Source organism: Pezoporus wallicus, unplaced genomic scaffold (assembly GCF_028554395.1).
Source record: "Pezoporus wallicus isolate ANWC-B61680 ecotype Strahan unplaced genomic scaffold, APGP_CSIRO_Pwel_v1 contig_6978, whole genome shotgun sequence".
Lineage (NCBI taxonomy): Eukaryota > Metazoa > Chordata > Aves > Psittaciformes > Psittacidae > Pezoporus > Pezoporus wallicus.
Window position 1 is genome coordinate 2066742 of NW_026637190.1, and position 17975 is coordinate 2084716.

General features: G+C 44.4%; 1 protein-coding gene across 4 annotated transcripts; it reads left to right on the forward strand.

Annotated features, from left to right (window-relative positions):
• Positions 1-34: 34 nt before the first annotated feature.
• KIN (Kin17 DNA and RNA binding protein) lies at positions 35-17397 on the forward strand. 4 transcript variants are annotated; one of them, XM_057403793.1, is made up of 13 exons: positions 35-172; positions 3050-3144; positions 3851-3894; positions 4053-4175; positions 5826-6007; positions 7384-7432; positions 7740-7797; positions 11263-11386; positions 11854-11904; positions 12572-12640; positions 13652-13751; positions 15651-15751; positions 17130-17397. In XM_057403793.1, exons 1-13 carry the CDS (start codon positions 59-61, stop codon positions 17190-17192), a joined length of 1173 nt encoding a protein of 390 aa, XP_057259776.1. In that variant the 5' UTR covers positions 35-58; the 3' UTR covers positions 17193-17397. The 4 variants fall into 4 exon arrangements, with proteins under 4 accessions (XP_057259776.1, XP_057259777.1, XP_057259778.1 ...); XM_057403794.1 differs by having other exon boundaries at positions 11266-11386; XM_057403795.1 differs by lacking the exon at positions 3851-3894 and having other exon boundaries at positions 60-172.
• Positions 17398-17975: the final 578 nt, after the last annotated feature.

Here is a 17975-nt window from a genome sequence, read left to right on the forward strand (position 1 = left end):
CTTCCGGCGGGGCCGGTACCGGGCCGGTGCCGTCCGAGGGGTTGTGTCGGTTTCCGCCATGGGGAAGTCGGATTTCCTCAGCCCCAAGGCCATCGCCAACCGCATCAAGTCCAAGGGGCTGCAGAAGCTGCGCTGGTACTGCCAGATGTGCCAGAAGCAGTGCCGCGATGAGGTGAGCCCGCCCCGGTGGCGGTGGCAGCTGGGCCTGTGGTGGCGGAGAGCGGCGGGCCCCGGTCCTTCACGGGGTCTGGCGGCTCTGTGCGGGGGGGAATGGGGGCTTTGACCGGCTTGTAGGGGATCTTTGTGGGGGGTGGGTGTCCTGCAGATAAACAGCGGCTCGGATCTCCTCGGCTGGGGTTCTCAGACCCCTTGCGGGGGCTACCAACTGCCGTGTAAGTGTCCCTAGTGCTGTTGAGGGTGGCACGGGGGGGCTGGGATCGCTCTTGTAAGGGTCCCTAATTCTTCTGTAGGGGATGCGATTGCCTTAGGGGTATGGGAGCTCGTAGCCGCTTTGTGTGTTTCCCAGTTCCCTCGCCAGGGGGATACAGGCTGGCTCAGCTTCCTCATGGACGTGTCCGCGGTTGCCTTGCGGGGGCTCTGATTCCATCTGTGCGGTGTTGAGACTTGGAGGGAACATCCTGGTTTCATTGCTGGAACTGACTGGCCTGACTCTCTTTAGGGGAGCACTGGAGAGGGTCCTTATTCTCTTCTGGAGGTCCCCGTTCTCTTCTGGGGGTCCCCAGTGCCTTTTGTATGGATCATGGTCCCCTCGGGGGCAGGTTGGTGGAAGCTGGAGGGTTTCTAATTGCTGGTTGTAGGTGGATTGGTCCGGTTGGATCCCAGATCTCCCATGGGAGAAACCCTCATCCACTTTGGAGAAAGTGTGTTGACTCTGGTCCACATTTAGGGACATTCAGGACATGGAACTGTTGGAACAAGTCCAGAGGAGGCCACGAAGATGCTCAGGGGCTGGAGCACCTCCTGTATGAAGACAGGCTGAGAAAGTTGGGGCTGTGCAGCCTGGAGAAGAGAAGGCTGCGTGGAGACCTCATAGCAGCTTCCAGTATCTGAAGGGGGCCTATAGGGATGCTGGGGAGGGACTCTTCATTAGGGACTGTAGTGACAGGACAAGGGGTAACGGGTTCAAACTGAAACAGGGGAAGTTTAGATTGGATATAAGGAAGAAGTTCTTTCCTGTGAGGGTGGTGAGGCACTGGAATGGGTTGCCCAGGGAGGTTGTGAATGCTCCATCCCTGGCAGTGTTCAAGGTCAGGTTGGACAGAGCCTTGGGTGCCATGGTTTAGTGTGAGGTGTCCCTGCCCATGGCAGGGAGGTTGGAACTGGATGATCTTAAGGTCCTTTCCAATCCTAACTATTCTATGATTCAGTCCCCTGCAGACTGATCAGCCCAGGGTTGGGGGGGAGCAAAGGGTGGCCCTAAACTCCTTGGAGGGGTGATTTCATCATACACGCATTGAGAGGTTGATAGGGTTAAGAGTTAAGTGGCTTCCATCTGCCTTAGAGGGGAGTTGAGGGTAGCTGTGATCTACCTTGGGGACAGGGTGAGTGCAGTGACATGCCCAAGGGAATGGACATCTGAAGCACTATGAGGGTTCTTCATAGAATGGTTTGCATCGGAAGGGACCTTAAAGCTCATCCAGCTCCAACCCCTGCCACGGGCAGGGACCCCTTTCACTGGAGCAGCTTGCTCCAAGCCCCTGTGTCCAACCTGGCCTTGAACACTGCCAGGGATGGGGCAGCCACAGCTTCTCTGGGCACCCTGTGCCAGCGCCTCAGCACCCTCACAGGGAAGAGCTTCTGCCTTTTATCTAATATAAATCTACCTTTTTTCAGTTTAAACTCATTCCCCCAGTCCTGTCAGTACTTAATCTTATAAAAAGCCCCTCTCCAGCATTCTTCTAGGCTCCTTCAAGTACTGAAAGGCCACAATAAGGTCTCCCTGAGCCTTCTCTTCTCCAGGCTGAGTGAGCCCAGCTCTCAGCCTGCCTCCAGAGCAGAACTGCTCCAGCTCTCTAATCAGCTCCTTCGGACCTGTGCCAACAGGACCATGTCTTTTTTGTACAGGTGACTCCATTCAGGTCTTCCATCTTTCTCTTTTCCATGTTCTCTCTTTCTTCTGTTGTAAAGAGTTGCTTTTCCTCTGAAGCTTCCCCCTCATGGTTTTGCTTGTCTGTTTACTTGGACCCAGATGCCTATGGGATGTGAGTGTCCTTCCTGATTTCCACCAGAGTTGTGCTCCAAAAGTACTTCCACTTTAGGTAACTGTGCTTTTAGTGAATAGCCTCTGGAATGAGACTTAGAGAAATAAAGCATCTTGTGCATAATTGTATTGTTCTCCAGCTGTTTTTGCCCCCTCTTCTTTTCACTGAAGAACCTCAGATTCTGTTCTCTTCCCAGTGACTATGAGCAAAAAAGCTTCACTGTTCTATGACCAGATCTTTTTGTAAGATGGGGCAGGGCTCCCATGGAATGAAATTTGCTGTGGATTTAATCATATTATAATGAAAGAACATTAAATCAGACAAAAAAAGGATGCAGCCAAAGTCCTATGTCTGGGTGGTTTTTGGTGAGCTCTGATGACTTCAACCCTTTGCCAGAGGTGGTCAGACTGCCACAGTTCCTTGAGTGGCCCCAGGCCACCATCCTCTACTTGCACACATTTGGTGGTAGTGTTGGTCAGGTAGGGAGCCAACAAACATATGGAGTGCTCTTGCACAAGTGCCTGAATGGGTCCCAGGTGGACCTCGAAGGTGCAGTGGTCTATTTCATTCCACAAGAGATGAGGAGAACTGCTGGAATGTCCTGTCTCGTAACCTCTCTCATTCTTGTCTGGAGTCTCTTGGCCTTGGGAGGAGTTTGGTTCTGGCTTGCCTGGTCAGAAGGAACACCCACCCCATCATAGGCTCTGTTCTGTGTGTAGCCTCCAAGGAATTTTGCTTGCAAAGCTTTATTTTAAGTACTGGTCAGCTGTGTGTGAGTATTGCAAATCGAGACAAAACCGGCCAATTTTTTTGTTTTTATTTTATAGAATGGCTTCAAATGTCACTGCATGTCTGAGTCCCACCAGAGGCAGTTGCTGCTGGCTTCTGAAAATCCTCAGCAGTTCATGGATTACTTTTCTGAGTAAGTCTGCTGTATATCCGTACCCAGATCTTCATTGCTGTATCAGATCTGCACAGCCACACTGCTAAGGCCTGGGCATGTCCCACTGAAGACACTTTATTTTGATGTCACCCTTCTGTCCCAGCAAGGTGACTGCCCCGGCATGAGTTACAAAGAGCTAAAAGAGCCATTAGAGAGAGATAACAAGTGAGTAGTGTGACTGACATCCCAGTTTCCCCCAGTCCTTTGTCCAGGTGACCAACAGGACAGCTGGGTTGACTGGAGCTGTCTTCAGCACGAGTCTGAAATGAGGCTTTATTCTCAAGCCCTTGAATGAGCAGCAGGATGAGTGATCAACCTGCCTCATCTGCCACTGCTGCCCTTTGTGTTTTGTGTCAGTCAGCCTGGGGAGAGAACTGGTAATGAAACACCAGCAATTAGTGGGAAGTGTTTAGATTTCCTTCCTTCCATTTTATCCCTTTGAAAGGCTGTTACCCTTTTGAAGATTTAACTTGTATGTGCACGTACCACGTTGTGTTTCTTTGTGCATACACACTGCATTTAATGCTGCTTTGCTGAAAAAGGGAAGTGAGTGGCTGAGCTTCATCATGTTCAGTTCAAAAGAATGCTCATGTTTATACTGCAGATTTTTATTTGGGAATGACAATAGAAAAATGCTTTGTAATTGTTAAACTTTTACTAAAATACTTTCTTTTTATCCCTAAAGGGAATTCCGAAATGATTTCCTCGAGCTGCTCCGGAGGAGATTTGGTAAATATTGTCCTGTTTGCTTACTTGATCTTTTTCTAATGTCTTTTATTGGTTCAGTGCAAGAGTTTTGGTTGCTTTATTGCTTTATCCTAAATCCCACACTTAGATTTAATAACAACCACCACAGCAACAATAATAACAATAATTCTGTATTTCAGGAACAAAGAGAGTCCACAATAATATTGTGTACAATGAATATATCAGCCATAGAGAACACATCCACATGAATGCCACACAGTGGGAGACTCTGACTGATTTCACTAAGTGGCTGGGGAGGGAAGGTAAGTGCAGTTGCTTACTTGGGAAGTGAGCAATTTGCTGATAATTGATCAGTAAATGTTTAGGTTAATTCTTCTATTTCCTTTTCCTTTCTTTCCTTCCTTTCCTGTATATATGCATATATATTTATATATAGATATCCAAACACATTTCTGTGCTAACCATTAAGAATTTGCTTATGTAAAATGCCAGCAGTCTGTGATAAATGCATCAGTCTTGAACCTTTCCTCATTTCATCTATTGTCTATATTTACTGGAGGGAATTGCTCCATCCTAAATCAACTTCCAACAGTTGCCATTTAAAATTAACAACTACCATAGAACATTTCTTATGACTTACAGAATCCCTCCATGTTTAAGGTGAAGAGAACCAACAGTCATTTTCATACCTGCCTTAATGAAAGGGTTAAAGCTTGAGATCTGCAGTTTTGTGGTCAGTGGGAGGAAGAGATATTAAATGGCACTGTGGTATGACAGCAAGTTTACTTTGGCACTGATTGCCTCTGTCCTACAGGATACATTCATGAGTCATACAGTGTTTGGAAAGTCACTCAAGCCTGAGTTAGTAACAATAACGAAGCGTAGTAATGTTTCCTTTAGTATGATGCTATTAGTGTGTATTGTTTATATATGTTAGATTTCTGTTTTCTTCCTTGTTAAAACAGTGGGAAGGAAACATTTTCTTCAATGAGGAAGTATTGAAAAACACTCCATCCACTCTGTGCTCTGGCCTGTTTCCAAATAGAACTGGCTAGCTGAAGGGCTGGAATCCCAGGCTGGAAGGGCCCTCAGGGATCATCTGGTCTGACCTTTCTAGGCAAAGCATGACCTAGACTAGATGTCCCAGCACCCTGTCCAGCTGAATCTTTAAAGTGTCCAGTGCTGGGGAATACACTACTTTCCTGGGGAGATTATTGCATCATCTCTTTGGCCCTTTCCTGGACCCTGTCCAGCCTGGTCACAGCTTTTTTGCACAGTGGGGAGCAAAACTGCACAAGTATTCCATGTGTGGCCTGATAGGCACTGAGTAGATTGGAACAACGACATCTTTATCTCTGCTGGTGATGCCCTTGTTGATGCTCCCAGCATCCTGCTGACTTTCTTTGCCACAGCAGTGGACTGTTCACTCATATTGAGCTTGTGTCCCCCAGGACCCCAGCTCCCTTTCCACAGAGCTGCTCTTCAGCTGGACAGATCCCAGCCTGTGTTGCATTCCTGGATAGTGTTTTCCCAGGTGCAAGACCTTACATCTGTCCTGTTGAACTTCATAAAGTTCTTGTTAGAGCATTCTTTCAGCCTACCAAGGTCTTCCTACAGCGGGTGATCTCCCTTCCAAAGTGTCCACTTCACCATTCACTTTGGTACCATCTGCAAACTTTGTCAGGTTCATTTGATCCCATCGTCCAGGTCATTTATGGTGACATTGACCCATGGGGGCCCCCACTAGGGGCAGATCACCGGAGCTACTCACCACCACCCTTTGGTGTGGGCTGTCAGTCAGTTTCATCAGGTCAGTAAGGGGTGCATTGTCTCTGGTGAAGTATCTGCATTGTTGTAATGAACATCAGCTGTGAAAATGATCTTGATTCTTTCTTTGTCTCTTGCTTGCTTTTGTTAGTACTAATCTTACTTTATCTTACGTTGACTTTTAGGTCTTTGCAAGGTGGATGAGACTCCAAAAGGCTGGTATATCCAGTATATTGATAGGGACCCAGAGACTATTCGCAGGCAACAAGAGCAAGAGAGGAAGAAGAAACAGGACCTTGATGATGAAGAAAAAACTGCAAAATTCATTGAACAGCAAGTTAGAAGAGGTTTGGAGGGGAAAGAAGTGGTGAGTAAAATTGTGTGTCTGTCAGCCTTCAGCTGAAAACTCCTCTTGGTTAATTTAATGGTGATTTATGCTCCTGGGATCCTGGCATTCTTACTTCCTTTGTAGTCAGTTAGAAGGTGGTGAGTAAGCTTTAGGTTACAAAGTCATCACCAGTTCAAGATGAGGAGCAGTGGGCATATTTGGCTGCATTGCTGTTCTTTCCTAAGCCACAAGGAATATTTTTCTCCTTCTGATAGCAGCCTTGACTAACTTGTTTCTGTTAAAATTGCACCTTAGTGTATTTCTTTGACTAACCAACTTGCTGGTGGTTTTTACAGCTGATGAACAGCAAGGTCCTCTGGAATCACAGTTTCAGAAATAAAAGGAAGCAGAAGTTTCAGGTCCTTTTAGATTTGATGTGATTTTGAAATCTGTTAGAATTCTATCCTGTGGCCCTAGTGTCTGATCCTGGCCATTTTGGACTTTGATTTAGACCATCTTCTTGCATATTTGAATCAGCACATCCATTCGGTTACGTTCTGAATTTTCTGCTCTACAGTAATCTTGGATTATAACCTGCTCTGGAAGAAAACTGGACCTGGCTTGCTTTAGTATTAAAGGAATAATAACTACTGCTCTTCCAGTGATTAGGGATTTAAAAGTCACTCTTGAATTTAAGAAGGGAGAGTAAACAATACAGTAACCAGTGTGTTATGTATTCATTTATGGTATTTCACAGCTTTTAGGGCTGCAAATAACAAGTACCATGTACAGTGGGGAGGCTGAGAGAAATAACTAGGGAGATCTGGAATAATCGAGTCCACATAGTGAAAAGTTTCCCTTTGATAGTGCTGATGTGGTATTTGGGATCTATTGGGTGTCATTCCACGACTTCCATACAAGTTGTTGCCTGGAGCTGGAACCTCCCATTTGATCCTGACTATTGATAGGTACATTTAAATGCTGTTGTAAACAATTATCTTTTTCTTAATTTCAAACTAATTGAAATTTAAATGGTCTGAGCCTTCAGTGCTAAAAATTGGGAAAGATTCCAGAATTTCCTTCTTGGAGTTCTCAGTCTGTCCAGGAACCGTTCTGATCATGCTGATTCCAATGGGGCAAACTGCTGCAGTAAGGCCACTTTCATGCTGGAATCCAGCAAGCTTAGATAGCTTCTTTGCAGAGAGTGTTAATCAGAGAAGTTTGCACAGGAACCTGTGATGAGGTAATGTTCCAGTTTATAATCTCCTGTGAATCAAGACAGGTTGAATATTGCACGTACTTGTCATAATCTCACAGTATGTAAAACTGAGCTAATCAATCATCACCACTGAATGATACCCCAGCTCAGCTTTCTGCTTGACTCTTGAAATGTGTTTTGTGGTTTATTTTGGCAGGAGAAGCCAGTCTATACTGAACTGAACAGAGAAAACGATGAAGAAAAAGGTAAGCAGGTTTTGAGCTATGCCATTTTCTAGAAGCTACTGAAGCTGATCTTGTGATTAAAGCAAGATGAGCACTGGAGCCTGCTCATAAAGTAGCTTGAGATCTGTTCTAAAGAGCATTGGAATATGGAAATACAGAGTATTCGCTCTTCTAAAGTGTAAAGTAATTTATTTTAAAAGCTGAACTAAAATGGGTAAATGTTTTCAAATTGCTCATCTTTTCCATTTGCAGATTTTTATAACTGTAACATCCTTCAATGCAGTTATTTTTAAAGATAGAAATAGAGTAATTTCTTTTTATTTTGTAGTTGCATTTAATTTAAACAAAGGAGCAAGTACTTCAATAGCTGCATCTTCTAAAACAAGGTGAGAAAAGTATTTAAGGGCAACCCTTTGTTGCAAAGCACTTACATGACAATGATATTTGTATGGGCAGGAAGGGGTTTCTTGTCCTGAAATACTTGGAATTTAATCTCTCATCCTGTCATGTTATTCAGGAGGGGTACAAGGTGACTTCATGGTTTCTTTTGTATTTAAAATGGGTAAATGGGTATATCTTAAACGTGTGCTATGAGGAGCTTTCTTGAATTCACTGTGGTTCATGGCAGATGCCTGTGAAGTATTAGGTAGTTATTGAAAACGCTGTTATGTGAAAGGGTGGATAAGGGATCCAGTCAAAGCGCTTGAAGTGAATGCCATCTAGTCCCAGCTGCCTTTTATGAATGGGTATTCATGACTTGTTAATTTTGGTTCCTAAGAGGGCTGATTGCCTTGTCTAATTGGAGGCAATATTCTTTCTGATCATCACTTAAGAAGCTGAATCTCCCTGATGTAAATCTTTCTACAGCTCATGAATTTAATTGCCTTCATATAACCACAAACAATGCAGGACAAAAGGGATCAATAATACAAACAATACTGACTTAGAGCAGTCTGTGAAGCTATTTAATGAGCAGTACATCTTTTCTTGTGAGGCAATACTGCAATTAAATGTATTGCAGGTAAAAAGAAAGCTTTCCTCTCCCCACAAGCTCAGCTCTTAGATAAGGCATCTGATGGGAGATACGCCACGGAGAAAATGAGACAATAAAGTAGTTCCTTGCAATACTAGATACAGATTTCAGGCTTTGAGGAAAACTTACAAATTATCCCTGAGCATTGATTTGTGCTTAAGATGAATCTGAAACTTAAGTCAGCCACTCGCTTGAATAGTTTTGGTGAGGAATACTTAAGGTGCTTGCTAAAATTTGGCTGAAAGTGAAATCATATATCAAGTAGTCTTAATTTTTTCATAGCATATGAGAGATACTTGACTGTAAACTTCATAATGGTAACATGGAAGCAAAATCAGGATATGTACTTTAGTAAAGTGACTGGTCAGTGTGTCACTGGTGATGCAGGCATCACTTCAGAGTCATGTATGGAAACTACTTCCCAGTGTCATTCTAAAGGTTGTTCTGCAGCTGTTGACTGTTACTGAGGATCAGTTGAGTGCAACCTGGTGGCCAGTACTCCAGCACAGTGTACAGAAGGAATTCCTGGCTTCCCAGCTCCCAGCACAAGCTACAGAAACCTGGCACTTGTATTTCTTGGGCAGGGTGCAGAAATAGCACCAGGAGATGGTAGGTAGTGGATGGGGGAGTGTTGAGGGCATGGGGATACTGGTAATTGGGTACAGAAGTGAAGTTGGAGCCTCCTGAGAAGAGGATTGAGAGTGCAGGTGCCTCCCCATAAACATCCGTGTGTCTGACATGAAGATAGAAGTCACCAGTGCTGCTGTGGGCACAGCTTCCAATGCTGACTGCCCTTGAGCAAACGGGGAGTCCTGGGCTTACTTTTTTTCCCCTCAAGAATTTATATCCTCAAATCCCTACTTAACTCAGTGGACAAGTAAGATTGAGATTCCTAGTTGAGGAATGAGCAAAAAGCTACTATCAAGGTCACAGACTTCTGTCTGCAGTACTGCAAGTGTACCAGTGTACAGTCCTGTCCATATATTGATGATGTTCCACTGTATGCAGTTAGGATCTCTCCAGCTGTATAATCCCAGGGCAAGATCCTTCAAAATGTGATTTGCTTTAATGGTTAGGACCTTGCCTGTAATTTCCCAGGTAGATGTATGTGGTCTGGCCAGTTTCTACCAGTTGCTCTCATGTTGGTATGGGGTTTTTAACATAAATAGTTATTTTTCTCCCTTTGTTTGCTTTCTCAGGCAACACATTTGAGAACAGTTTTAGCCTCTACACCTTCACTGTGCTGTATAAAGAGGCCTGGATGGTGCTGCCCTTCCCTCTGCATTCCCCTGATCCACTGAACATCCCTTGTGCTTGTTCCAGTTTCAGCTAATCTTGAACAAGGGAGCTGATTGAATTCCTGTATGCTGCAAATGAAATGTCTTATACAGGACACTAACGCTTGTCTGTCTTGGTGCTTCCTGGGATTGCACTTTACTCTTTCATGGCTGGTTCACACTGGTAGCTGTCATCTGTGATGGTAGCCAGACCCCTTGCTGCCTTTTTTGCTCTTAAACAGCTCCCAGTAGATAGAAGGGAATCAGAGTAAACTTTTCCAAAGCATATGAGCTTGCATAATGTGCTGTGGATTTTGTGGGGTTTAAAGCATGCTTTTCAAGATAAACCAGTCCCTTCTGGTGTCCAGTTCTTTTTTTGTGTCCTCCATATCAGTAACACCTCCTGAGAGTGTTGGTGGTCTCACCCTCTTTGTCCCAGGGTCCTTAATGAATATATTAAATAAGATTTGGTTTAGCTTTAGCACCCAAGAATCTCTTAGTAACCTCACAGCAAGATGCATTTGCTTCTTAAATATAGGCACAGCAGTTGTGTTTTAATCATATGTCACCCTTGATGGGATGTTATTTTAAGTACTTGCTATTGGAGTTTTGATTTAATGTGCTATTTCTTTTAGAACTCTTTTGTGGAGATTATCCAGACTTCCTCTGAAATACAATTTTTCCCTCTATCTTGCTTCTGCTGCCATTTCTGTATCTTTATTCCCATTACATGTCTTCCCTTTGCTAATACATCCAACATGCTCACCACAAGCAGAACATGCTGTTTGTTGTAAGGCCATGTTAACTATTACCTTCCTGTCAAACTGAGCAGCCTCCATCTTTCTTGGTGAGAGAACACCTACATTTTTTTATCTGCATTCAAATGTCTTTTATAAAAATAGCTCAACTCAGGCTGCCTTCAGGCAGTTCTTACTTCACCCAGATGTTCCCTGATCCCTGATATGGACCTTTTTGTGCTGATGGCTCTTTTCTTCCATAACTTACAGGCTGTTTGCCTATTGAACTTGATGGTGAAGGTGGTGTTTATTTGCTGGGTGTGGAGTCCTTTTCTACAGGTTCCCGTGCGTTCTCTCCCATTGCTGGATAGGTTAAGTATCTGTATGGAAGGAGTTCTAGATGTCTACCATGTTTGAGAGTTGCTTTGTCCAGGTGGCTTTTCCAAAGCCACAGGTTTATCCTTTCAAATTTGAAAACCTTATTTGCAGACCTGATTTTGCCTTCTCCATTGAGCTCAAGCTCCCGACCAACTCTTTGCTTTTGCACCGGTGGATCAGTAGGTTTTCATGCTGCTGGACTGCTAGCAGCAGACATCAGTGGACACAGAGCGTACATCTCAAGGAGATAATTTCTAGCTGTCAAATGCAGTCCTAGAGAAGGAGGCATGCAGGGTCTGGAAGGTGACTTGCACAACTGAAGTTAAATAGATCAGCAGGCCTTTTTGCACAACCACTTCTTCAGATGCATCTTGGTAGAGGAAGCAATGTAAGATCTGCTGTGAAAACACCATCTTACTGTTCCAACAGTGGCCTTGGACCGAATGCACTGAAGATGGTGGAAGGGGCAGTTAAAAGGAAAGAATCAGCTCATAGCTCTGGTCAGTCCAAAGAGAAAAAGAAGAAATCTGCACTGGATGAGATTATGGAGGTAATAATCGTGCAGGATGTGTGTCTTTGTAACCCTGTGCCTATGGCAATGTCCACTGTACCTTTGAAGTGCCCTCAGACCTTCAGTTCAGGAGGAATTCAGACTGTTGTATCTTATCAGGCAAAATGATTTCACTTCCTCACTAAAACTGCTTTCTGCTGCTCATCTGTGCCTATTCCCCAGATGACTGAGATGTTGGAAGTAAAGGAATACAGATTTTGGAAGAAAATATCTAGAAACACTTGACAAACCCCAGATATAAATCTCCATCATTTTATCGTGGATTCCTGGATTTCATCAGGTTGATTTTTATGCAGCAAGCACACACTGACTTGTGACTTACCCTTATTTAGTTTGTTGGGGTTTTTTTATTCCCCACTTGATGTGGGCCTGGAGAATTGGTTCAGCTTTTCAAAGCATGGGAAAGCTGCAGTGAAAGTAAATGGTGAATATTTATTGTTCTGTAGCTTGAAGAGGAGAAGAAAAGAACAGCTCGGAGAGACTACTGGTTACAGCCTGTAAGTGCCTTAAAATTATTATTGTACCAAATAGAACCACTTCTGCATCTCTAAAACCTCTTGATTTGTGTAAAGATCCAAAGGTGGATTCCAAACTGAATTAACTCTTATTTTCCAAGCTGACAAATGTGCAGTATTACAGTATGTCTCCTGGTTGAGCACTGTCTGCAGTCTGAAGCATTGTATGCCTGATCTCAGATGGGGTGGCATTCTCTGATTAAAGAGTTGGTACTGTGAGTCTCTAAAGATCATGTTTAAATCATGATATTACTCACAGCCCTCTTCTTTCTACCTGAGAGTTGACTTGCACAGAGGTGCAGAAGTCACATCAGCCTTTTGAGAGACCTCATCTCAGCTTCTACTTATTGACTGGGCATCTAGATCAAGAAGTCCTGTCCTTGACCCACTGTTACAGTAACTGTCATGTTATAGCCTGAATTCAAGTGTACCTGTAGTGAAGAAATAGAAAAGTCTTGAGATGCTACTTTGAGGCAATAATTTGAGCATAAAGATCTGTTCCTGAAAGCAGAGTCTTTACTGTCATTGCTTCCTGTGCTGTGCAGTCTGTGGTTGGAGTCAGAGTGACCTTAATGTGCCATTAGTTGAGAGTGCGTAGGTTTTTGTGTGTTCTGGCATTATTTATTTTTCTGCCTTTCAACTCTTCCAGGAAATCGTTGTAAAAATTGTAACAAAAAAGCTTGGAGAGAAGTATCACAGGAAGAAGGCAGTTGTTAAGGTAAATTGAAAGCATGTGGCGTTGGGTTGGCTTTTCTGGTATCTGATCTAAAGTCTTGTTGCATTATGCAAGTTGTTCAGCCTCAAGTCACCACTGAAGGGGGCTGAAACATCCCCTTACCTCTATCAGGACTTACCCTGGGCAGGGACTGAAGCTCTGAATTGGTTGAATGTCATTTACTCAGTTATCCTTTCTCAAGCACTGTTTTGTCCTGCATAGTTTGTCCCTATTAACGCACCCATCTTGGAGAGCAGTCTCTTTGCCAATGTGATATGACCAAGAGCAGTGCAATTGCATTTTAAGCTGAGACTTTGCCCTGGCATTTAAGCTGCCTTTGAACAAGATTTCATTTGCATACAAAATCTGGAGGCTGAGCCTTGCCCTGTAGTTCAGAAGCGCTTTCTTCAGCCACTGCCAGTGAAATGGTGTTGTACCAGGTAGTCCAAGGCTCAACAGCCTCTGGCAAGACAACCAAAGACAACACCCAGATGTGTTTTGAATGAACAGGAGTGTACAGAGCTCAAAATCACAGCTGAATATCTGAATATGAGAAGTGGAACATGGTTTGTGCTAAGGACGAAGATGTTCAGTAACATTTTGCCTCACTGAGAGGCAGCATCCTACTTGTCACTGTGTGGCCTCCAGCCAGTTTAGCCTCTGAGGGGGAAAAGAAGCCCCTAATTTACACCCCATCTTTGAGAGAACAGACAAGAGAGCTGACCTTAAGGCTGGTAAAACCTTTAGAAAAGAAGGTACCTAAATAGTGGTCAATTAGAACAGTTCACTGCTGTTCTAGAGGAGCCCTTTTAATGTAGCCTTAACTTCAGAGTGAGGCCAGTCAGTGATTCATGAAAGCTGGATGCCCTCAGGAGAGCTCACAAGTCCTTGCTGCTTGTGAAAACATTGAAGTGCAGACTCCTGGTCCTGAGTTTGTTAATATTGAAACATAAATGTAGAGTCCTGTTGGTTTGGGGACTTCTTTTTCTGATTTGCCTCTGCCTTTCACAACAGGAAGTGATTGACAAATATACAGCGGTTGTGAAGATGATTGATTCTGGAGACAAACTGAAGCTTGATCAGACACATCTAGAAACTGTCATACCAGCACCAGGTACAGTGTTTTGTTCAGTTTTCAGCTTAGACGTCACTGCAAAACTTCCGTTTCCATTCTTTTAAACTGTAATTCATCCACTTGAAAGGGCTGTAACCTTTACTATGGAGCCAGGCTGAGAGAGCTGGGCTGGTTCAGCCTGGAGAAGAGAAGGCTCCAGAGAGACATTAGAGCAGCTCCCAGTGCCTAAAGGGGCCAATAAGAAACCTGGAGATGGGCTATGGACAAGGGCCTGTAGGGACAGGACAAGGGGAATGGCTTTAAACTGCCAGAGGGGAGATTTAGGCCTAGATATAAGGATGAAATCTTGACTATGAGAGTGGTGAAACATTGGCACAGGGTGCCCAGAGAAGCTGTGGCTGCCCCATTCCTGGCAGTGTTCAAGGCCAGGTTGAATGGGGCTTGAAGCAAGCTGCTCTAATGGAAGGTGTCCACTAGGCCACACAAGGGTTGGAACTTGATGAGCTTTAAAGGTCCCTTCCAACCCAAACTGTAATTCTGTGAAGAGCCACCTGGCTCTTGGTACAACATTTCATAAGCTACTTTGATCATTTACCTCACTTAGAGTATTGTGTACAGTTCTGGTGTCCTCAGCATAAAAAGGACATGGAACTATTGGAACAAGTCCAGAGGAGGCCACGAGGATGATCAGGGACTGGAGCACCTCCTGTATGAAGACAGGCTGAGGAAGTTGGGGCTGTTCAGCCTGGAGAAGAGAAGGCTGCGTGGAGACCTCAGAGCAGCTTCCAGTATCTGAAGGGGGCCTATAGGGATGCTGGGGAGGGACTCTTCATTAGGGACTGTAGTGACAGGACAAGGGGTAACGGGTTAAAACTTAAACAGGGGACGTTTAGATTGGATATAAGGAAGAAGTTCTTTCCTGTGAGGGTGGTGAGGCACTGGAATGGGTTGCCCAGGGAGGTTGTGAATGCTTCGTCCCTGGCAGTGTTCAGGGCCAGGTTGGACAGAGCCTTGGGTGAGATGGTTTAGTGTGAGGTGTCCCTGCCCATGGCAGGGGGGTTAGAACTTGGTGATCTTAAGGTCCTTTCCAACCCTAACTATTCTGTGATTCTATATCCTCTGGTTACTTTCTAGGGAATTATTACTGTGCTTCTGCTTTGAGCCTTCACAGGCCCATCGCTAAGAGTTAGATGATCTTCTGAGAAGACAGAAGTGTTTTAGGAATGAGCTCATTTGATGAGATGAAAGCATCTCTCTTCAGCTGCCAGGAAGCATCCCTGGGAGCCCTACAGAGCCCTTGGGTCATATTCAGCCTGTATCATCCTTCCAGAGTCATGCCTCAAATAGCTGTGGGTGCTTGGCAAAGCTTACCTCATCTCCTCTTTGGTTCACTGGCATTGCTTTGCCTGGTACACACTAACATTTGTGTACAGCACCTGAGCAGTATTTCAGGGAACAGTCCAGGTAGCAGTAAGCAGAACACTGTCAGCATATGGGGAAACAGGACATAGGATTTGGGGATTCGCAGATCTTGCAGCAGACCTGCTGCATTCTGCATGTGTGCAGCTGGTGAAAAGCTGGTCGATGGTGTCAAAGTGAGTGTTCTTTAACATAGTGGTACCTGTAGGGGAGCTCTGCCCACCCTTGCACTAGGATTGATGCCCTGATGGAGCTCCCTGGGTGAAGCAGAAGGCAAAAAGGCAACAGTGAGCTCTTAGCACAAGGAATGGGACACGGGCCTGCTGTACTTTCAGTGGCTTCTGCCCAGTGTAGAATGGAGCAGTAAATCAAGGTGTGCTCAAGACAAAGCTTAGGGTGCTGCTTGTTGGAGCTTCTGGGAGAAACCATCTCTCCCTCAGCTGTCAGTAGAGTTGAACACAGCTCTATCCAAAGAAGTTGTGCACACTGTTGTGCAACTCTTTCTGTTTTTCCTTTCAGGCAAGAAAGTGATGGTCTTAAATGGTGGCTACAGGGGAAACGAAGGCATCTTGGAATCTATCAATGAAAAGAGGTTTTCAGCTACAATAGTCATTGACTCTGTAAGTATCAAACACTGCAGGATCTTGTTTGTGTAGAGCACTTTTCATCTATACCTTTGGAAAGCTTTCCCAAAGAACTGTGGTATCATTAGTCCTGTCTTACAGGTGGGATTTATGCTGTGGTCACCCCCAACCTGTCCCCCACCAGTAAGAAAACAGCCACATAATTCCCCATTGCAGACTAAAGCTGTGCTCTTTGCCTTTAAAAGTGATGCCAGAATGCTGAATTTAGCAAGTTTGGAACTTAGAAAATACTCTGCCAGTCTCTTTTATGTTTATTTTGAACAGGACTGTTGAACTGTTTTGTGGGAAGGGAAAAATGTGAGACATGCAAGGAGGTGACTTCTGCCTTTTCCAGACTGAACGTGGGGCTTTATGTGCTTATTTGGAGTCTTGCTCATGGTTAACAATTATGGTTGGGGTTTTCTGGGTTTGGGGTTTATTTTATGTATTGCTTTTCTCTGGGCTAAAATTCCCCGTTGGTGTCATGGCTGTGTGGCTGCTGCTTTGTTCTCTGCAAAGCCAAGCTTGAAACTCTTTAAATTCAAGGCTAGGTTGGACACAGGGGCTTGGAGCAAGCTGCTCAAGTGGAAGGGGTCCCTGCCTGTGGCAGGGGGCTGGAACTGGAGGAGCTTTAGGGTCCCTTCCAACCCAAACCAGTCTGGGATTCTATGACTGATATAGCAGAGAGGTTATTGGTTTAAAGTCAAGATTCATACACAAAGCTTGTAGTAGAGAGACCTTGTTAGGATCCCATTCAGCAGAAATTCAGCTGCTGTTGGAGTCTGGAGCATTTGCTTGAGAAGAGACTGGAAAGCCACAGAAGGAGCTTTGGCTGGAGCTAAGGACCATGCTAATGTTGGTTTTTGAAGGCAAGGGTAGTTTCTGTCTAGCTCTGATGTCTGTAGGTGTTCATATTTCCCTTTCCTGAATGAACTCTGAGCCTATACATTAAAAATGGGTGAAACTACCCCTGGAAACAGCAAATACTGACTGTAGGGTGACCAGGATTTTTTTATTCAAAATTACGTCTTTTACTACTTAGAAATCCATAACTCAATCATAGAATCCATAGAATCCATAACTCAATCAGCTGCTTGTATTTGCCCCAGAATTGCAAGGCCTTTAACACAAACAGTGTCCTGAAAGTGAAAAGATTCCTGTGACAGTGTTTGAGGCCCTGTCTCATTTTATGGTCAGCTTGAAAATAGTGGAACAGAAAGTACTTTGTGAGCAAATCCCAGACCTGCACGTTTTGGGATGCAGTTTGCTGCACATCCCCTGTACAGCCTCCATCATGGAGCTATAGATGGCTTTTGGACAGAGCTCTGAAACAGAAAAGTCTATTTTGATCCTATTTCTTCTGCCTTGTTCTCAGGGCCCTTTAAAAGGCCGCCGGGTTGAAGACATCCTGTATGAAGACATCTCCAAACTCGCCTGAGTTGCTTATCGTGGATCACAGAAGATTTTTGGTTCCCCAAACCATCTTTCTGGCATCTTGCAGCAGACACAAGACTCTACCATGTCAGGGTTTTAACTGTGTGTGTGTGTATGTATTTATAATGTATATAGAAATTAACCACAAACAAACTGGATTTATTTAAAGACCACTATGGATTTGTTACATAAAATGCTTGTGGAGATCTGATCAGTGGAAATATTTCACCTGATTCTCTATCGAAGTTACAATACTGGGTTCAATTTCCTTACAGATGGCTGTAAGTGAAGTATTCTGTAAGTGGAGCATTTTACTCACTGAAGTGTGGTAGCAGAGAGGCAGAATTACCTACAAATAGCTGCTTGAGGCACATAGTGCGTGTTGGGGCCAGGTTTAACAGCACACACTCCTCAATCTGCAGCCAAGTTCTGGCTGGGAACAAGGGGAGGGATTAAGTGAATAGCAGGAAGGGAATAGTGATTATTCCCCTGGATGTTGTAGGAATGGTCTGGTTTATTGAGTGCTGTCACCAGCTTGTTTTTGGTTGCACACTGGTGTTGGTAGAATGCAAGTCACCCCTTCTCCGTTGTGTTTGCCAGTAATAGTAATATGCAGTTTATCCTCATATGGACTCAAGTGTGGGTGCTGCTTGTGGGGTTTCTGTGTGCCAGCCAAGGTGTATGTGGATACAGACTGGTGATTGCTGGCTTGGTTTTCCAGAGCCTTTTCCTTTGTCACGTTTCCACTCTTGCTCTGCTCCGTGAGTATCATCACTCACTAAAGGAT

What these genes read in the sequence shown, in the direction of transcription:
- KIN (XM_057403793.1), top strand. Translation starts at nt 59, where the DNA reads ATGGGGAAGTCGGATTTCCTCAGCCCCAAGGCCATCGCCAACCGCATC. An exon ending in GTTTGGAGGGGAAAGAAGTG is followed by an intron (nt 6,008 to 7,383) that starts GTGAGTAAAATT and finishes TTATTTTGGCAG; the next exon opens with GAGAAGCCAGTCTATACTGA. An exon ending in CACTGGATGAGATTATGGAG is followed by an intron (nt 11,387 to 11,853) that starts GTAATAATCGTG and finishes ATTGTTCTGTAG; the next exon opens with CTTGAAGAGGAGAAGAAAAG.